The sequence below is a fragment of the Suncus etruscus genome, chromosome 1 (genome assembly GCF_024139225.1).
Source record: "Suncus etruscus isolate mSunEtr1 chromosome 1, mSunEtr1.pri.cur, whole genome shotgun sequence".
In the NCBI taxonomy this organism is placed as follows: Eukaryota; Metazoa; Chordata; class Mammalia; order Eulipotyphla; family Soricidae; genus Suncus; species Suncus etruscus.
In genome coordinates, this window is record NC_064848.1 from 156,582,667 (window position 1) to 156,604,682 (window position 22,016).

The following is a 22,016-nucleotide window of genomic DNA, read 5'->3' on the forward strand; positions in this document are numbered from 1 at the left end:
GCCTTGCATGCAGAAGGTCGGTGGTTCAAATCCTGGCATCTCATATGGTCCCCTGAGCCTGCCAGGAGTGATTTCTAAACATAGAGCCAGGAGTGACCCCTGAGCACTGCCGGGTGTGACCCAAAAACAAACAAACAAAAACCCCCACAAAACTAGGTGAAAGGGGCTGGAGTGATTGCACATCAGTAGGGTGTTTGCCTTGCACACAGCCAACCATGGATGGACCCTGGCTTGATTCCTTGCATCCCATATAGTCCCCCACGCCTGCCAGGAGCGATTTCTAAGCTCAGAGCCAGCGCTGCTAGGTGTGACCCAAAAACAAAAAACAAAACCCTCGGTGAAGGACCTGAGAGATAGTAGAGTAGCTAAGGCTCTTGCCTATGACCAACCTTGTTACAATCCCTAGCATCCCCTGGGGTCCTCCAAGTACTGCCAGGAGTGATTCCTGAGATCAGAGCTGAGTATCCCCTGAGCATTGCCAGGTGTAGCCCAAAAAGAAACAAACAGACAAAAAACACAAAGAAATAAAACTAGGTAAGGGGCTGGAGAGATAGTATAGTGAGTAGGACACTTACCTTGCAGCCCAACCATGTTTGATGTCTAGTACTCTTCATTTGTTTCCCAAGCCCCACCTAGTTGTAATTCCTGAGCTCATAGCCAAGAACAATCCTTGAGTACTGCCAGCTGTGGCCCCCCACCCAAGACAAAACAAAATAAGAAAATGGGCATAGAGACAATAAACTTTTGAAGTAAGCTCTGTATAAGATATCCAAACTAAGGGATTTACTTAAAAATTAAATGATGTGGGAAAGGGAAAAAAAAATTAAATGATGTTGGGGGCCAGAGAGATAGCATGGAGGTAAGGGCGTTTGCCTTTCATGCAGAGGTCATTGGTTCGAATCCCATATGGTCCTCCGAGCCTGCCAGGAGCGATTTCTTAGCGCAGAGCCAGGAGTAACCCCTGAGGGCTGCCGGGTGTGACCCCAAAACTGAAAGAAAAAAAAGAAGAAATTAAATGATGTTGCAAGATTTAAAGTAAAATTTCTCAAAGGTAACTTTGTCAAAAGAGAAATAATGATATTAGAATTTGTGATTCAAAGGTGTATACATTTATGTAATACCAACACATTAGAAAAAGGAGAAGTTGGGTCCGGAGAAATAGCACAGCGGCATTTGCCTTGCAAGCAGCCGATCCAGGACCAAAGGTGGTTGGTTCGAATCCCGGTGTCCTGTATGGTCCCCTGTGCCTGCCAGGAGCTATTTCTGAGCAGACAGCCAGGAGTAACCCCTGAGCACTGCCGGGTGTGGCCTAACACCCCCCCCCCAAAAAAAAAAAGAAAAAGGAAAAAGGAGAAGTGTCTTAATATAATGATGAAGGCAGATCAAGTATGAAAACAAGATCATTGTTTATGATATCTGTGTATTATACACAATCTATGTGTTAGATGTGGAATCATACCCAATTTCTCAGGGGCTATTCACAGCTCAGCTCTGAAATGACTCAGGGTGCTCAAGGATATCTGCTTTGTCACATATTGAAATCACCTGTCCTGCATGCAAATCATGTGCTTAACGTATTGAGCTATCTCTTCCCGCCTCCATGATATGCACTTAGTATAGACATTTCAAGCTCTTTATTTTTTTGTGAAGAAAGATACTTTTTATTGAAACTTAGAAAGATGTGAGAGGAGAGAAAGAATTAGATATTCAAAAAAGAACACAGACTTCTCCAGAGTAGAAATAAACAAGGCAAGAAAGAGAGATAATGTGTTCAGGGGAGATTAGGGACTTGAAGAGCAAGCCTTCAAGATCTTTACAACAACCTGTTGTTTATCCCACAACCTCCAACAAATTAAAGAAATATCTGACAAGGGGCTGGAGACATAGCACAGCGGTAGGGCATTTGCCTTGTATACAACTGACCCGGGAGGGACCCGATTCGATTTCTGGCATCCCACATGGTCCCTCTGCCTGCCAGGGACGATTTCTGAGTGCAGAGCCAGGGGCGATTTCTGAATGCAGAGCCAGGGACGGTTTCTGAGTGCAGAGCCAGGGATGGTTTCCGAGTGCAGAGCTAGGGGTGACCCCTGAGCACCATTGGGTGTAGCTCAAAAACTAATCAATCAAGTTTAAAATATTTTTAAAAAAAAGAAAAGAAGGGGCCAGAGAGAAGCATGGAGGTAAGGCGTTCTTGCATGCAGAAAGATGGTGGTTCGAATCCCAGCATCCCATATGATCCCCTGAGCCTGCCAGGAGCAATTTCTGAGTGTAGAGCCAGGAGTAACCCCTGAGCGCTGCTGGGTGTGACCCTTTAACCAAAAAAAGAAAAAAGAAAATATCTGCCGAATAACCTCTGTTAACTTCCCAGGTTTTCTGGTCCTAGCTTATAGCTGTGTGTGGGGTGGACCAAATATGGTGCAGGGGATCAAGCCTGGTCAGCAAAAGAAGTGTACCTGCTATACTATCTCTCTGGCCCCCATTATGTGCATATATATTTTTTCTAAGTTCAAGTATTCAGTTGTTGATTGGTAGGACCAGTGGATAGGGCTTCTGCCTTGCACAGACAGACATACCCAGGTTTGATCCTCGGCATCCCATAAGATATTCCAAGCCTGCCAGGAGTGATTCTTGGGCGCAGAACCAGCAATAAGGCCGGGAGAGATAGCACAGCAGCGTTTGCCTTGCAAGCAGCCGATCCAGGACCAAAGGTGGTTGGTTCAGATCCCGGTGTCCCACATGGTCCCCCATGCCTGCCAGGAGCTATTTCTGAGCAGACAGCCAGGAGTAACCCCTGAGCACTGCCAGGTGTGGCCCAAAAATCAGAAAAAAAAAAATTCAGTTGTTAACTTCTTGTTAGGACTTGTGGGACAAGATAGTATGGGGATTAGGGTCAAAGCTTTCTGAGCATTTTTTGGGATGCCCCCAAAAAGACTCGGGTTTATGTAATAATTTTTTGTTTGTTTATTTGTTTATTGGTGTTTGGGCATACCAGGTGGCTCTCAGGGATTACTCCTGGCTCTGCTCTCAGAGATCGCTCTTGGCAGGTTCGGGGGGCCATATGGGATGCTGAGGATGGAACCCGGGTCTGTCTGGGTTGGCCATGTGCAAGGCAAACTCCCTGCTGCTGTGCTATCATTCCAGCCTATTTATTTTTATTATTGGGCTTTTGGGCCACTCCCAACAGTGTTCAGGGGGTCAGCTGGCTCTGCGTTCAGAAATTCCTGGCAGGCTGAGGGGACCATATAAGATGCCAGGGATGGAACCTGGGTCATCCACATGCAAGGCAAATTTTCTACCTGCTTTGCTATTTATCTGGCCCTGAATGAGATTTTTTTTTTTTTTTTGTGGTTTTTGGGTCACACCCGGCAGTGCTCAAGGGTTACTCCTGGCTCCATGCTCAGAAATTGCTCCTGGCAGGCACGGGGGACCATATGGGATGCCAGGATTTGAACCGATGACCTTCTGCATGAAAGGCAAACGCCTTACCTCCATGCTATCTCTCCGGCCCCCCCTGAATGAGATTTTAAAAATGAAAATAATCTTTATTTTTTAACTTTATTTCAACACTGTGGTTTTCAAAGTTGTTCTAAGACAATTGTTTCAGGCACTCAATCCTCCACCAATGTGTCCCTTCCCTTCACCATTGTCTCCAGTTACCTACCCCCTCCCACAAGCAGGCACAAAATAAGTTTTGTTCATATTGCTAGTTAAAATGGTAAGTGGAATTATCCAAAAAACAGTTCAGTTGAAGGAAAGTGTGAAAATTATTGTATCTCACAATGGGATCATTAAATCATTGAGGATTTACTGAGCTGTTTATTACTAGTTGAGCCTTCTGTGTTACTGTTTTACTTGCTACTTGCTACGTGTTTTACTTGCTACTGCGGGTTGTCATTATTGGAGGTATTCATGTGGCTGTGATTAGGCAGCCCAGCAGCTGCAGTATCTGTAGAAATGGGGTGATTTTTGGTCTACCACCCCCTTCCTTAAATCTGTATATTTAAGAGTTTCCTGGGTTTGGAATGTCTTCTAAGATTTAGTGTGAAACCAGGCTCTTTACATGACCCTGAATATGGCTGCTGGGGCTTCAGCAATATGGGGTGGTAGAGAGAGGCTGCTTGCCTCACTCCAAGGAAAAAAAAAAATCGTAGTTTTTCCAGTCATCAATTTGACGTACCCTGGGAGTATTGTCAGCTTAGTGTCTCTTCAGAGGTTAGTTGTGCAGTGAAGTTGAGCCGTTTGTATTGCGGCAGATGTGATATATGGGTATGGCTATGTGGCTTCAACAGGAAAGGGATCCCCTTTGAAGTTGTCCCAGAGTTTTCAGTCTAAAGATCTATGTGCCCTGCGAGTTTCTGCAGCTTGGCTTGACATTTCTTTCAAAATTCGTCCTGAAGCTGTGAAACTAAGCTGTTTACATGGGTGGTTGCTGTCAGTCTTAATTTTTTATTTTATTTTTGTCAATGTGGTTACAGTACTGTTACTGATAAGGTTTCATGGCATGACATAATTGCTCCCTACATACTCCCCCCTGTCCACTTCCCTCTACCATACTGTATGCTGATTTACTAAAAACCAGTTTTCAGTTTCTGTGGCCTTTGAGTGTTATATCTCATTTTGGGCTAGTATCTTTCTTTTTAGCTCATATAGCTCAAATATAAGAGTCACCATTCTCTGTCCCTCTCCTTTTGACTTAGTAAGATACTCTCCAGGTCATCTCCAGGTCATCTATGTAGCATTATTTCCTGGTTTGTTTTTGTTTGCTTGTTTGTTTTGGTCACACCCAGCGGCTCTTAGGGGTTACTCCTGGCTTTGGGCTCAGAAATCTCTCCTGGCAGGCACAGGGGACCATATGGCATACCAAGATTCGAACCACCGTCTGTCCCGGATTGGCTGTGTGCAAGGCAAACACCCTATCTCTGTGCTATCCCTCCGATTCCATGATTTCCTTTTCTTTTTTTTTTTTCAGGCTATTTGAGATTTTTATTGAGAAAATAACTATTTGACATTTTATCCAGTTTCTTATTAGAATGATTTTTTTGTTACACTGAACATCAACATTACTTCTGGGTACTCTTACTAGTTAAATTAGAAATTTAAAACAAAACAAGTAACATAAAAAACAGGGGCCTGAGCGATAGCACAGCGGGGAGGGCATTTGCCTTGCTCAAAGCCGATCCAGGTTCAATTCCTGGTATCCCATATGGTCCCCTGACCTACCAGGAGTGATTTCTGAGTGCAGAGCCAAAAGTAACCCCTGAGCACTGCCAGGTATGGCCTCAAACCCAAAAACATCATCATCAACAACAACAACAAACATTCAGGCTTATTTTTTTTTTAATTTTTTTATTTTGAATTATGAGAACAAAAGATGCAAAGAAAGAGGACAAGGTAAAATTACAGTGGAAGGACAATCAGCCATAACATAATTCTCAGAAGTCCCCTTGCTGATATCTTTTTTTTTTTTTTTTTTTTTTTTTTTTGGTTTTTGGGCCACACCCGTTTGACCGCTCAGGGGTTACTCCTGGGCTATGTGCTCAGAAATCGCCCCTGGCTTGGGGGGACCATATGGGACGCCGGGGGATCGAACCGCGGTCCGTTCCTTGGCTAGCGCTTGTAAGGGCAGACACCTTAGCTCTAGCGCCACCTTCCCGGCCCCCCCTGGGCCGGAGAGATAGCATGGAGGTAGGTGTTTGCCTTTCATGCAGGAGGTCATCGGTTCGAATCCCGGCGCCCCCATATGGTCCCCTGTGCCTGCCAGGAGCAATTTCTGAGCCTGGAGCCAGAAATAACCCCTGAGCACTGCCGGGTGTGACCCAAAAAACCACAAAAAAAAAAAAAAAAAAAAAAAAGATAAAAGATAAATAAAACAGAATCCATGTACAATTACTTTGTCCCTCAAGTCCCCAGATTGTAGCACATTATAATATTTCTTAACAGCACACAAGGCAATCTAAAGCCATAAAACTTATGTAACTCCTTAAACATTAGAGGCATAGTATTTTTTTACATTTCCTTGTACATGCATATTAGCTTAAGTTAACCTCAAATTTTAAGTGGGTGCATTTAACCTCAAAATAAAAATGCGAACTATTTCTTTTCTTTTCTTTTTTTTTTGGGGGGGGGGGCCACACCCGGCAGTGCTCAGGAGTTATTCCTGGCTGTCTGCCCAGAAACAGCTCCTAACAGGCACGGGGGACCATATGGGACTATGGGACACTGGGATTCAAACCAACTACCTTAGGTCTTGGATAGGGTGCTTGCAAGGCAAACGCCGCTGTGTTGTCTCTCCGGGCCCAAGGCTTATTTTATTTTACTGAGAAAATAACTATTTGACATTATATCCAGTTTTTCATTTGTTAGAATAAATTCTTGGCAACATTGAACATCAACATCACTTCTGGGTATTTCATAATTTAAGTAATATTATTCAGAGGCAAGACATACTAAAGTTTTTTACTTTGTAACAAAACTATAGCATTTGTATACTCTTTTCTTTTTTTTTAATTGATTGATTAATTGATTGGTTTTGGGACCATCTCCACCAGTGCTTAGGGGTTACTCCTGGCTCTGCACTCAGAAATCACTCCTGGTAGGTCGGGGGACCATATGGGATACCAGGAATTGAACCTGGATCAGCTTCAAGCAAGGCAAATGCCCTCCCCGCTGTGCTATTGCTCAGGCCCCTGTTTTTTTATGTTATTTGTTTTGTTTTGTAGCTGGGGGACCTTATAGGATGCCGGGAATTGAACCCAGCCTCTCTCCCGGTCGGCTGCATGCAAGGCAAATGGCCCGACCACTGGTGCCATCTCTCCAGCTTCAGGAATAATTTCTGAGCATACAGCAAGAATGCCCTGAGTATCACTGCATATGAGCCCCCACCAAAACAGAAAGAAAAGAAAGGAAGGGAGGGAGGGAGGAAAGGGGAGGGAAGGAAAGAGAGGAGGGGGAAAGAGAGGGAGGGAGGGAGGGAGGGAGGGAGGGAGGAAGGAAGTAGGGAGGGAGGGAGGAGGGAGGAAGGAAGGAAGGGAGAAGGAAGGAAAGGAGGAAGGAAGGAAGGAAGGAAGGAAGGAAGGAGGAAGGAAGGAAGGAAGGAAGGAAGGAAGGAAAGAAGGAAGAAGGAAGGAGGAAAGAAGGAAGGAAGGAAGGAAGGAAAGAAGGAAGGAAGGAAGGAAGGAAAGAGGAGGGAGGGAGGAAGGGAAAATGATGTCCTTTTCTAATAGCTGAGTAGTATGCCGTTGTACTCTCTTTACCCAGTAATCTATTCTTGGACACTTGGATTATTTCTAAATTTTTGCAACTGTAGTAAACATAGCAGTGCAAATGCCTTCACTCTCTTTTCTCTTTTTATGGTCACAGCTGGCTGTGCATAGGACTTACTACTCCTGGCTCTTTGCTCAGGGATCATTTCTGGTGGTGCTCAGGTGACCATATAGGATTAAACCTGGCTACATGCAAAGTAAATGCCCTGCCTGCTGTACTATTGCTTCAGCTTCCCTGGAAAATAATATTTACAATAATTTATAGGATTGAAGAGAGAGTGCAATGGGCACACTTGCCTTGCATGAGGTTGATTTGCCTTTGATTCCCAGTATCCCATATGGTTCCATGAGCTGCTGAAATGATCCCTGAGCACAGAGCTAGGAATAAATCCTAATCACAGCCAGGTGTGCCCCTGCCCCCTCCTTTTTAAAAAATTTATAACCTGAAAGAAGTGCTTTAAATAATAATCTAAGGGCCCGGAGAGATAGCACAGCGGTGTTTGCCTTGCAAGCAGCCGATCCAGGACCAAAGGTGGTTGGTTCAAATCCCGGTGTCCCATATGGTCCCCCCGTGCCTGCCAGGAGCTATTTCTGAGCAGACAGCCAGGAGTAAACCCCTAGCCATCGCCGGGTGTGGCCCAAAAACCAAAAAAAAAAAAAAAATAATAATAATAATCTAAATTTCTAGAGCAATAGTAAAATGAGTAGAGGTCTTGCCTTGCACACTGCTGACCTTGGTTCAATCCTGGAATCTTATAGTGGACCCTGAACATTGCCAAAAATGATACACTGAGCATAGAACCAGGAGTAAACTTTAGGACTGCCAGGTGTGGCGCTAAAGGTAAGGTGCCTGCCTTGCCTGCGCTAGCCTTGGACGGACCGCGGTTCGATCCCCCGGTGTCCCATATGGTCCCCCAAGCCAGGAGCAACTTCTGAGCGCATAGCCAGGAGTAACCCCTGAGCGTCACCGGGTGTGGCCCAAAAAAAAAAACCAAAAAAAAAAATGTCATTTATATAATAAATTCAGATATGGTCTTAATCTGAGCGGGAATCTATAATAAGTACAACCAATTGGGGCAGAATGTTGCTTAGTTAAGACTGTGGTCAAGGAGTGCAAGAGGAAATTTATGTCTTTGATAGGAATCTTGGAACCCCTTTTTGTGGGGTTCCAATACACCCTTGTGTTGCTCAGGTATTACTCCTAATTCTGTACTCAGGAATTATTTCTGGTAGTGCTCAGGGTATCATTTCAGATGCCGGGGATCAAATTTAGGTTGGCCTCCAGCAATGCAAATGCCTTTGTTAGAGTTAGAATTAGAGTTAAGAGTTACCCATCCCCCCCAAAACACAGAGAGACAGAGACTGCCAATTTGTGATGCATGTTATATAGGAATTTTTTTTTTTTTTTTTGGTTTTTGGGCCACACCCAGTGACACTCAGGTGTTACTCCTGGTTATGCACTCAGAAATCACTCCTGGCTTGGGGGGACATATGGGACGCCAGGGGATCAAACCTCGATTCTTCCTAGGTTTCAGCGCATGCAAGACAAATGCCCTACTGCTTGCGCTACTGCTATGGTCCCTACATCGGGACTTTTATTAATATTTTTACCTGGGCACCCAAGGGTCTGACAGTTTCTTGATATCAGTTAGTCCACAGCCCTTACAGCTTATAACTTTTATAGCGTTCTAGAGATAATCCATCCAGCATTCCATTTAATCATTCAAAGACAATGTAACATTTTTACTTGACTTTTGAGACAATAGTTCCTTCTAACTTTAACCTGCAATCTTTTTTCCCCATTCCCTCTGCATCCTATGTAGGCAATATAACAATCTTACTTGACATATGAGACAACGGTCTTGCGTCAGAACCAATTTTAATGTATAGCATAAGTAAAGATGTGAGCACATTTGTACAAAAATAAATTTACCAGAAAAACAGGACTTAATGTATAGCATAGATAAGGATGTGAGCAAGGTTGCACACAATGCTATTACCAAAATAGCAGGGGTGGACTTCCTGGTTAATCAGAAGGTCTCCTTTAGGCTCAGAGGCCTAGGCTGCTTAAAAGCCTGAATTGTCATGACTACAATTAACCCTAGCTGAATAAAGCATAAATTTTATAATGACAATTACAAAAAATAAGTATAATAAATTTCAGACTTTAACACCCTACCTATGGTTCCAGCCCCTTGGAACCTTTAGAACCCTCCTCAAGGAGTGCTTTGAAGAAGAAACTTGGTGTTCTTAGTGAAGTGATTAAAGTAAGGGGGACAGAATGTATAATATTCGGTAATCAGAATTTAAAAGTCTTTGTAATTAGAGTATGTTACGTCTTGATCTAGATGATGATCAGAGACATTCTTGGTTGTCCTTTGTTTACAGTTATTGTTGGTGCCTTTTTGAGAAAGAATTGCTTGGAATTGTTTCTTGGATGTGGTCATATGTAACTGTTCCTTGTTCATTTTTCTTTTCTTTTTTTAATAATTTATATTGTAATCTTTCTAATTTTTTTTTAAAGGAGATCTTTTCACTGCCACTTTTCTTATTAAGAATGGGGCCCTTGTCAATGCTGCTACATTGGGTGCCCAGGAGACACCGTTGCACCTTGTAGCATTGTACAGTTCAAAGAAACACTCAGCAGATGTGATGTCAGACATGGCACAGATTGCAGAAGCCCTTCTGCAGGCTGGTGCTAACCCCAACATGCAGGACAACAAGGGCAGGTAAGTTGGAGAACAGATGGACAACTCTTAACATTATTCAGAGGTTTTGTTTGGGAAATTTATTTGGTGGGGAGGAGATAGGGTGATGATTCTCAGATGATTCTGGCCAATCCTATCTAATAGTTCATTGCTAGAGCTCAAGGTCCCCAATGCAGTCCCATTTGGCTGGATATTACCCTGGACTGCCATGGAAGAGCTGGACTTTGTTTTGTTTGGAGGACCATGTGGGTGCCAGGGATTGGACTGGGGTCAGCAGCATGCAAGGCATGTCCCTTTCTCCTGTATATGCTTCCTTATTCTCAAAGATTATTTTGGGGCCAGATATAGTACAGGAGTTACAGTATTTGTCTTGCATTCTAATGACCCTGGTTTATTGCACAATATACAGTAAGGATTTTCTAGCACCACTTATGGTCTTGGTCTCTTTTCTTTCCACACACCTCCATATAAGTATCACTGTATCTCTGCTGGTTTAGTTGTTCACAACTGTCATTCTCAGTGACTCTTGGTCCCCTGAATACCTCTAAATACCTCTCTAGAGGACATTCCTGAGCACAGAACCAGGAATAATTTCTGAGTTCTGCCAGGTCTGGCTTCCTCCCTCACCCATGGTGCAAATCCTCCTCTCCCCAAAGGTTATTTCATGGTGCAGATAAACTGGTAGGCATGAAATTCATGTTCCTTTTCTATTTGTTTGTTATTTTGGTTTTGGGCCACGCCAGCTGTGTTCAGGACTTAATCCTGGCTCTTTAATCAAAGATTACTCCCACTGGTGTTCAGGGGACCATAAGGGAAGCCGGAGATCAAACTTGGGTCAACTGTGTGTAATGCAAGCATCCTGCCTGCTCTTTTAGCTCTCTACTTCAGTTCTTTAATTTAGCATTGTTCTGATTTTTTCTTTGCATGGCTTTGATTTACTTAAATTTTTTAAAATTAGGGGATGGAGTAATATGAGGGATTTTTGCCAGCACTGCCAGGATAGATGCCTGAGTGCAGAGCCAGGAATAAGCTGTGAGCACTGCCAGGTGTGGCCCAGAAACACACAAAAATTTTTTAATTGGGGTCAGAGCAATAATATAGCAGGTAGGATGTTTACCTTGCATGTGGCCGAACTGGGTTTGATCCTTGGCATCCTGTATGGTCTCCTGAGCTTGCTAGGAGTGTTTTTTGAGTGCAGAGCCAGAAGTAACCCCTGAGTACCACCGGATGTGGCTCAAACTCCACCACCCCTTAATTTTTTAAAATTATTATTAGTGTACATGAATACAATAGATTTAATATTTATGGTTCTGATATACAATTATCATATCTCACCACCACTGAGTGTCCAAGATCCTCTGCTACTGTCCTATGTTACTTTTTTTTTATTTGTTTGTTTTGTTTTGATTTTTTGGGCCATACCCGTTTGATGCTCTGGGGTTACTCCTGGCTAAGCACTCAGAAATTGCCCCTGGCTTGGGGGGACCATATGGGATGCCGGGGATCGAACCACGGTCCTTCTTTGGCTAGTGCTTGCAAGGCAGACACCTTACCTTTAGCACCACCTCTCCGGCCCCCTGTCCTTATGTTACTTCTAATCCACCTCATCGTTTGTTTTTTTTTTTGTTTGTTTGTTTGTTTTTGGTTTTTGGATCACACCTGGCAGCACTCAGGGGTCACTGCTGGCTCTACTCTCAGAAATCACACCTGGCAGGCTGGAGGGACCATATGGGACACCGGGATTTGAACCACCATCCTTCTGCATGCAAGGCAAATGCCCTACCTCCATGCTATCTCTCCAGCCCCTTGTTTTGTGTGTGTGTGTGTGTTTTGTTTTGTTTTTTTATAATTATCTTTACTTAAATACCGTGATGTTTTGTGTTTTTATGGAGTTTTACCCAAGTGGTAATCAGGGAATCTGGGGCTACTCTTGGTGATACTCAGCTAGGGGAGCCAAGAGTTAGTGCTGGAGCCTAAGGAATCAATGCTGCTTGGCCCTGGAGATGTTCAGGGAGCCATGTGGTGCAATAGATTAGATTGACAGCAGTGATGATGATATTTGCAAAATCAGTGAAGATGACAATGTCTATGCTGATACCCTTCCATCAGATACAGCTGAAGCTGTTTGGACATACAGATGATGAGAAGGAGGAATCCAGTTTTGAAGGATTTTAAGCTTTGTGATTTAGCTTGATTACCTGTTAAGCTACGGTTTTCTATACTTTATTTAAAGTTTTAAAGTTACTGTTGCTAGTTTACACTTTTTCTTTAGCAATAAAAAAATTTTTTTTTTTTTTTGGTTTTGGTTTTGGTTTTTGGGCCACACCCGGTGATTCAGGGATTACTCCTGGCTATGCGCTCAGAAATCGCTCCTGGTTTGGGGGACTAGATGGGATGCAGAGGGATTGAACTGCAGTCCATCCTAGGCTAGTGCGGGCAAGGCATATTCCTTACTGCTTGTGCTACCGCTCTGGCCCCATTTAGCAATAATTATTGAAAAACATTTAACCTACTGATTCCTCAATTATTGTAATTGTTTTGGGTATATATTTTTATTTTTGAAATTTACCAGTGGTTGCTGCATTTTTTCGCCTTGGCTTATATTCAAGTCACTAAGGCCCCAGTTTTGTTTGTTTGTTTGTTTGTTTGTTTTTTTGTGGTTTTTGGGTCACACCTGGCGGTGCTCAGGGGATATTCCTGGCTCCAGGCTCAGAAATTGCTCCTGGCAGGCATGGAGGTAAGGTCCCAGTTTTTAAGGTAAAATTGAGGGGATTGGCTTATACTCAGGTCGGCTTATACTCAAATATATAGGCACTCCTGGCTCTGCTCTCAAAAATCACTCCTGGCAGGCTTGGGGGACCATATGGGATGCCAGGAATCAAACCCAGGTCTGTCCCAGGTTGGCCACATGTTCATCCCAGGTTATCCCCGGTTAGCCAAAAGTTGGCCATGTGTTCATTCTGGGTTGGTCCTTCATTTTTTATACTTTTGAAACCCCTCTCAAAAAAATGATACTTCTAGGGCTGGAGAGAATACTGTTGGGTAGGGCTCTTGCTTTGCATGCAGCTAACTCAGGTGTAGTTCTCAGCAATCCCCTATGGTTCTACAAGCATCTGGACATGATTCCTTAGTTAGGAGCCAGGATTAATTCCTGACTGATAATTGCCAAGTGTGGCCCAAAAACAAAATAACAAACAAAAAGTTTAAAAATAAAATGATACTTCTGTATAACTGAATTCTGACAACAAAACTGGGACAGGGAAGCAGACATAGAGTAGCCAGAAAGGAAACATTAGTGCTGTCGTAAACATATTAGCTCACTTGAAAAGAATAAAGGAGGGGCCAGAGAGAAAGCACGGAGGTAGGGTGTTTGCCTTGCATGCAGAAGGGCGGTGGTTTGAATCCCGGCATCCCATATGGTCTCCGGAGCCTGCTAGGAGCAATTTCTGAGCATAGAACCAGAAGTAACCCCTGAGCACTGCCGGGAGTGACCCAAAAACCAAAAAGAAAAAGAAAAGAATAAAGGAAAATATGAATCTATAAAACTATATTGTCAGAATAGAAAAAAAAGGTTGTGATAATAAGCACTTTAATAAGATTCGTAAACTCTCAATATTATGTTTTCTTATTCTCTCACCCCCAAAATTGTGTCCCTTTTTTCTTCTGTTTTCTTCCTGCTATGCTGTAAAACCTGGCAGCCTGAGACCTTGAGGTGTAGCTTTTGGGGTTCTCGGGCTCTGCATCGGTAGTCCACTTCAGGGTTAAATAAAAATAATAAAGAGCCTTAAATGACATTTTAATTAGCTCCTCCCTGTTGCCATTTTGAATGTATTTGAGTAAAACAGAAATTATGAGGAAAAGTAATTGTGTGTGGTGTTAGAAATTGAACCAAGAGTTTAATATACACAAAGCAACTGTTGTACCTTTAAGCTGCATCACTAAACCTATGAAAAAATTTCTCTTTAGGGTCCAGAAAATTAAACCAGGGGCTTAGAAATGTGCTGTTTCTTGCTTTTTACCTAGGTTTAATCCTGGGCACCACATTTGGCCCACCAAATGTGTGGCCCCCCGAAGTCTTAAAAATTATTTTCAAGATTGTGTAGAATAGTTAGGCAATTTCATATCTATGATAGAAAGTACTGTTTTTAGAAGATTATAATATATATATATATATATATTCAGAAAGTGGGAATATTTAATTGGAGAACTTTTGTATTTTATTAGTTTTTGTTGTTCTTTCCACTGAAGAAAATGGTATTGTCTTAGTAAGTCCATTTTCTTTTCTTTTTATATTTGGTCATGGCTTTAGGAAACAGCCAGGACAGAACGGGACACTGTTGCAGAAAGTGGAATTTCTTATGAATCGTAATTCTGCCAGTTCTGTTTTCCTTATGCTGGGAGTGGTCCTCAATTGTATTATTTGTGTTTTTGTGTTTTTCATTTTTTCTAGGACTCCCTTACACTTGTCCATCATGGCGAGGAATGAATACGTCTTCAATCAGTTGCTGCAATGTAAACAGTATGTAGAACGATAAGGAGCGATGAAAAAACAGTTGTGAGGGTGGGTTTGTGAGCGAAGAAAAAAATTTGTTTGTTTGTTTTGGGGCCACACCCAGGGCGCTCAGGGGTTACTCCTGGCTCTGCTCAGAAATTGCTCCTGGCAGGCACGGGGCACCATATGGGATACTGGGATTTGAATCACCATTGGTCTTGGGTCGGCCACTTGCAAGGCAAACACCCTACCACTGTGCTCTCTGGCCCCAGGGAAAAAAATGTTTTTTTTAATTTAATTAATTTATTTATTTTGATTTTTGGTTCACATCCGGCTGCACTTGGGTTATTACTTCTGGCTTTGTGCTCAGAAATGACTCCTAGCACGCTCAGGAGGACCATATGGGATACTGGGGATCAAATCCATGTCTGTCCAGGGTCAGCAGCGTGCAAGGCAAATAAATGCTTTACTGCTGTGCTCTCTCTCACTCCAGCCCCAAGGAAAAAAAAAAATTCAAGCCTAGTCTTTAAAATGGTAATATCTAAAAATGAAATTAAAACCTATCTTTCATGGGGCTGGAGCAGTACAGTGAATAGGGTACTTTACTTGCATGCAGCTAATGTAGGTTCAATCCTCAGCACCCCATATGATTCATTCCTCAAGCCCACCAGGAGTGATCTCTAATCGCAGAGCCACAAGTCAGCTCTGAATACTGCTGGGTGTGGCCTAAAATTAAAAAAACAAAACAACTGTCTTTTCTTTTTTTTTTTTTTTGGGCCACACCCATTTGACGCTCAGGGGTTACTCCTGGCTATGTGCTCAGAAATCGCCCCTGGCTTGGGGGGGACCATATGGGACGCCGGGGGATCGAACCGAGGTCCTTCCTTGGCTAGCGCTTGCAAGGCAGACACCTTACCTCCAGCGCCACCTACCCGGCCCACAACTGTCTTTTCTGGGCTGAGTAAATGGCCTTAAAGACTAGGCATAATGCTTTGTATGCAGAAACCTATATTCAATCCCCAGTTCTGCTTTCTGGTCATCTGAGCACTGAACACCAGGCCAGGAATGGCCTTCAGCAGTGCTAGTTAAAATTTTTTGTTTTGTTTTGTCTTTCAAATTCTGGGAAAATAGCTCAAGAGCACTTGCTTAACATATATAAGGGCCTAGATTTGATCCTGGGTAACACATGGCCTCCCTAAGCTCCATAGTGATAGCCCTGGTGGCATCTGAGCACCACCAGGTGTGACCCTTATTTAAAAAAGAAGGGCCGCCCCCCCAGAGGTGGCGCTAGAGGTAAGGTGTCTGCCTTGTAAGCGCTAGCCAAGGAAGGTCCAAGGTTCGATCCCCAGGCGTCCCATATGGTCGCCCCAAGCCAGAAGTAATCCCTGAGCATCAAATGGGTGTGAACTGAAAACCAAAAAAAAAAAAAAAAAAAAGAAAGAAAGAAGGGGAACATTGCTTTTCAGGAAAAGAGAAAAAAAGAGAGCTATTAGCAATTTGGAATGTCTGAAGAGTATACGTACTGTTCACATTGCTTTCTAATTGCAGATTAGATTTAGAACTGAAAGATCATGAGGGCAGCACAGCTCTGTGGCTTGCAGTGCAGTATATCACTGTGTCTTCTGACCAGTCAGTAAACCCCTTTGAAGATATGCCTGTAGTAAATGGAACTTCATTTGATGAAAACAGCTTTGCAGCCAGACTTATTCAGCGTGGGAGCAACACAAATGCACCTGATACAATGACAGGTAAAATATATATATCACTAAGAGACCATTGTCAGATCTAAAGGCAATGAAACAGTTTATCACTATTTTATTCAGAATTAGAAATTGAATGCCTTTTAATTGTGAGAATTATTTTGTTAATTATTTTAACTATGGAAAAAACTAGAATTACTATTTTTGTTATTTTTGCTTTAGAAAATTTATCCGAACTCCAAGTTAAGTCTTTTAGACTAAAAACACATCTATCTAGGGACAGGGATGTGACTCCATATAAAATTCATATCTTCCATATATGAGACTCCTCAATAAAATAAATCTGCCACTTTTATTGAATTATTTTATTTTATATACTTTCTGATTCAACACTCTTTTACCCTCTTAAAAATTATATCCCTGGGGCCAGAGAGAAAGTACAGGAGGTGAAACATTTACCATGCAATGGAGCTAATTTTACTTTGAATTCTCAGATTTATAGTTCTCAAAGAACTGGCAAGGGTCACTGCTAAGGACAGAGACAGGAATAGCCTTTAAGCACTGCTGGGTGTAGCCCAGAAACAAAACATTTTATTGTAGAAAGACCTTTTTTTGGGTGATTTATATCTTTACATAAACAAAATTGTTAAAGATATATTAATTTGATGGAGTAGGGAAAAAGATACACTAATTCAATAATAACAAACCATTATATGTTAACATATTTTGGAGGGGCCACATTTCATAGTGCTTAAGGCTTATTTCTATCTCAGAGCTCAGCGACCACTTCTAGAGGAGATTGGGGGACCATATGGGGTACCAGAGAGATACTATGATGACTACGTGCAGGGCAAGCACCTTCTCTGCTGAAATATCTCCCCAGCCTGAATATATCATATACCATATAAGTTCCCTGATCCCATGAGTGATCTTTGTATACAGAGCCAGTACTAAATCCTGAGCATCAATCCTGAGTGATGACCCAAAATAAATAAAACTAAGGTACTTAATTTTTTTTCAGGAAAAACTGAGGTCACAGTGTCTTCAAAATGGTTACCTCACCAGTGGTTTTCAGGCAAGGATAAAAATATCCCCTGTTCCCTTACATGGAGAATATTTAGGCAATGTTTTTGATTGTCAAATTAGGTTGTGATTTTTTATTTGTTTTTTAATGTAAAAAGCCAGGGATACAGCGAAGAATTGAATGATTTGCAGTAAACTCATCACAAAAAATTTGTCCTGAAATGTCATTAGCACTAGAAATTGTTCCAACTAACCCCAGTAAGGAGACATAATTCTGGTCCTGGATGGTGACAGGTGGAAAACACAGGGAAAAAGTATATTCTGACTTCTAGATCAAATCTTTGCTCTGCCAGTTTCTTGTGTCCACATATAGAATACTTATGTGAACTTAAATGATAGTAGAGCAGATGGGTTCTTGACCCCCAGCACCACATATGGCTCCCCAAAAACTTCAAGGAATACGCAGTCCCTCAGCAAAGAGCCAGGGATAAGCCCTGAACATAGCTAGGGATGGCCCAAGAACCAAAAGGAAAAAATAATGATTTCTGATTCTAGCGTAGGCTTGAAAATTGGGAATGGTAGGCAAGACACACATAGGACCTGATGCCATCTATATGCAAATTGAGAGTGAATATGTCCTTTTTATTCTAGAAAATTGCTTACTACAGCGAGCTGCTGGAGCAGGAAATGAGGCAGCAGCTCTTTTTTTGGCAACCAATGGTGCCCATGTCAACCACAGAAACAAGTGGGTAAGTGTGACAGGGAAGTAAGGGAGATGGTTTTTGTCTATCAAAGAAATGACTGGTGGATATGTAGCAAAATTAAGATAGTTTTCAGGTTTGTTATCTTTTGGGGGGCCATGTGTGGGGATACTGGTGCTTGGGATTGTTCCTTGTGGTGCTTCTTTGTGCTATGTGTTCTGGGGATTGAAAGAATGCACTCAGCCCCTCTGAACCATCCTCATTAACCCTCTTTTTTCAGATGTTGTAAAAATAATACATGTTTGTGGTTAAAAAAAAAAAGAGAGAGAGAAAAAAAGGGGAAGGGGCCAGAACAATAGCACAGGCGTAGGGTGTTTGCCTTGTATGTGGCCAACCCAGGACAGACCCTGGTTTGATTCCTGGCATCTCATATGGTTCCCTAAGCCTGCCAGGAGCGATTTCTGAGTGAAGAGCCAGGAGTAACTCCTGAGCACCGCTGGGTACGGCCCAAAAACCAAACAAACAAACAAACAAAAACAACGGTGTAAGTCAGATTTTTTTGTCCTCAAATATTGGTTGGTTGTTTCTCTTTAGTAAACAGTGTCAGCGTCTCTGGTCATTCAAAGCACTTTTTTGTTTGTTTGTTTGCTTTTTTGAGCCACACTCAGAGTGTTCAAGGGTTACACCTGCCACTTCACTCGGAAATTACTCCTGGTGGGCTCAGTGGACCATGTGGGATGCCAGGGATTGAATTCAGGTTGCCACATGTAAGGCAAATGCCCTACTCACTGCACTATGGCTCTGGTTCCAATCAAAGCTTTCTTGAAAACAATGCTAGTAAGCCACATCTACTTAGTTGTGGCATCTCTTAAGCAAACACTTGACTTAATCAGTTCCAAAATGCATAACCAAGGCCATCTTTCCCAGAATTGTATGTGATGTGTGTGTGTGAGCATACATACGTGTGTGAATGTATATGTGTATTACAAGCCTGAACTTAGAATGCAAGACTGTTTTTTCACCTCAAGGTATTTCCTTTGAGTTCTTTGCTAAGTTCATTTTTTTTGTTTTGTTTTGTTTCTGGGTCACACCCAGCAACACTCAGGGGTTACTCCTGGCTCTATGCTCAGAAATCACCCCTGGCAGGCACAGGTGACCATATGGGATGCTGGGATTCGAACCACCATCCTTCTGCATGAAAGGCAAATGTCTTACCTCCATGCTATCTCTCCGGCCCCTTTGTTAAGTTCTTAATAAAGGTGGTCCCTTCATTTTTTTTACTCAAAAGAAAAATGTTGTTTCTTGAACAAACATTTTCTATCAGCTGTTTTTCTCTAATAATCCTTCATAGCAAAATTGGTTGAAACCTAAGATGTGTATAAGTAGGCACAGGAATAGAACCTGATTTAAAAGAAAGGTTAGAATGAGAGTAAAAAAAAAAAAAAAAAAAAGAATGAGAGTAATGCTGGAAAAAAAAAACCTGGAATGCTTTATTTTATGAGAAGAGTGGATCCATAAAAGATTTTTGAGGCAAAAAAACACTAGGACCTGGGGCCGGGCGGTGGCGCTAAAGGTAAGGTGCCTTCCTTGCCTGTGCTAGCCTTGGACGGACCGTGGTTCGATCCCCCGGTGTCCCATATGGTCCCCCAAGCCAGGAGCAACTTCTGAGCACATAGCCAGGAGTAACCCCTGAGCGTTACCGGGTGTGGCCCAAAAACCAAAAAAAAAAAAAAAAAAAAAAAACACTAGGACTTATTATTATTTTGATTTTGATTTTGATTTTTTGGGCCATACCCAGTGACGCTCAGGGGTTACTCCTCCTGGCTATGTGCTCAGAAATCGCTCTTGGCTTGGGGTACCATATGGGATACTGGAAGATCAAACCTCGGTCTGTCCTGGGTTAGCTGCATGCAAGGCAAACACCCTACTGCTGTGCCACTGCTCTGGCCCACTTTTTTTTTTTATTATTACTAAATCAGCATGAGATAGAGTTAAAAAGTTGTTGATAGTTGAGTTCCAGTCATACAATGTTTCAATGCCCATCCCACCACCTATTTCCCCAGTTATCCATTCGTGCCTATCCCCCATATCCCTCCAGCCTATGTCTCTGTCTCTCTGTCTCCGTCTTTCTCTCTGTCTCTCTGTCCCCACCCCACCCCCATTTTTATCCTTTTAGGCATCGTGGTTCTCAAAACTGTTATTGAAGACATATCACTTCCAATTCCAAAGTCTTGTCTACAGTGATCATTCTCACTGTTGTTCTTATAGTGCTTCTTTCTAACTTAACTGTACTTTCCACTCATCATATTTACTGTCTTTGAGTATTTTTCTCATACTATGGGGTTGTTTTTATATAAATATCCCACAGATGAATATGATCATTCAATGTAATCATTCTATGCCTGTCCCTCTCCCTCTGACTCATTTTCACTCAGCACGATACTCTCCACGACTAGAAAAATTTTAGATTGAGACAGTGCCTGGACAGCACTGTTTAAGTATGTGTACCATTTTCTGTCTAGAGCTGGGTGAGAATCATCTAGAGAAGTAGACTTGTCCTCACTTCTAATACCACATTTGAGTCCAACAGGCCATGTTTCAGAGGAAGAGCAGAATTATAGTCAATGGGCTATATCTACCTCTCAGATACAGTTGAATCAATACCTGTGATATCAGGTTATTTTTGTTTTATTTTTTTTAATTTTATTTATATTGATTGATTGGTTGGTCTTTGGGCCATACCCAGCAGTGCTCAGGGGTTACTCCTGGTTTTGCACTCAGAAATCACCCCTGGCAGGCTGGGGAACCATATGGGATGCCGGAAATCAAACCCTCCTGGGTTGGCCGCATACAAGGCAAACACCCTAGTTCTGTGCTATCTCTCCAGCCTCATGTTTTATTCTGTGATGTTAGACATCGAACCCATGGTCTCATACATGCAAGGAAAGTGCTATATATACAGTTACATTTCAGCTCATAATCCTAAATTTCCTCCGTGAATAATTATTTAACTCATGGATCAGAAAGGAAATCAATTTAATATGAACAGGTTTAAAGGAAAAGCTTAATTTTTCCACAGTGGTGAGGCATATTTGTGTCTTGATTGATAAGGAATATTTCTCTTTTTGTCTTTGCTACTGTTTTGGGGCCACATCCATCAGTGTCCAGGGTTACTCCTGACTCTGCTCTCAGAAATCACTCCTGTCAAGCTTCAAGGGACCGTATGAGATCCAGGGACCAAACCTGGGTCTGCTGCAAGCAAGGCGAGCAAGCGCTCTACTTACTGTACTTGATTTTCATCTCTTCGACCCTCTTTTAAATCTCCAGCATTACATGTATTTCCCTGATCACAAAGCCAGGAATAGTCCTGGAGCTCTGCTGGGTATGACCCACCACCCCTGTTCCCAAAACCCAGAATGTTTATTTTAGTGACACTTGGGGGTGGTTGTCTATTTAAAAGCAATATTTAAATTTGTTTTGTTTTGTTTTTGTTTTGGGGTCACACTCGGCAGTGCTCAGGGGTTACTCCTGGCTCCACACTCAGAAATCAAAACAAAAAAATAATTAGTAAAAGAATTACTAAAAGGGGGCCAGAGAGATAGCATTGAGGTAGAGCGTTCGCCTTGCATGCAGAAGGACAGTGGTTCAAATCCCGGCATCCCATATGGTCCCCCGAGCCTGCCAGGAGTGATTTCTGAGCATAGAGCCTGGAGTAACCCCTGAGCGCTGCCAGATGTGACCCCAAAACCAAAAACAAAACAAAACAAAAAAAAAAAAAAAGAATTAAAGGGTGTTTAAGACGATTGAAAAGGAATGAAGGTGATTGTAGGATGGTTGGAAACACTTCTTCAGTGTCCTAGTTTCTCCAAACTCAGGATGATATTATAGGGAAAGGGAAGAAAAGACTTTGGTAAGTTTGGCAGAAGTCATGGAGGTCAGTGGTGAAAGGAGGGTTCCAGCACCTGTCAGTATCTCCTTGTGAGGGGATTTCCTGTCAGTGCTCCAATTTGGGTGTTTGTTTCTACTTAGGGAGAAACCCCGTTGCACACAGCCTGCCGGCATGGCCTGGCTAACCTCACCGCAGAGCTCCTGCAGCAAGGTGCCAATCCAAACCTGCAGACAGAGGAAGT

The 22,016-nt window shown here is 42.5% G+C and overlaps 1 protein-coding gene across 1 annotated transcript in view; it reads left to right on the forward strand.

Moving 5' to 3' along the window:
• Nucleotides 1-22,016, forward strand: part of ANKFY1 (ankyrin repeat and FYVE domain containing 1) — a 109,693-nt gene that overhangs the window by 50,919 nt on the left and 36,758 nt on the right. The window contains exons 8-12 of the mRNA XM_049782151.1: nucleotides 9,787-9,991; nucleotides 14,421-14,489; nucleotides 16,011-16,210; nucleotides 17,837-17,934; nucleotides 21,916-22,016. The exon at nucleotides 21,916-22,016 is cut by the window's right edge and continues 128 nt beyond it. Coding sequence (XP_049638108.1) covers nucleotides 9,787-9,991; nucleotides 14,421-14,489; nucleotides 16,011-16,210; nucleotides 17,837-17,934; nucleotides 21,916-22,016 — 673 coding nt within the window. The remainder of the gene's footprint in view (nucleotides 1-9,786; nucleotides 9,992-14,420; nucleotides 14,490-16,010; nucleotides 16,211-17,836; nucleotides 17,935-21,915) is intronic.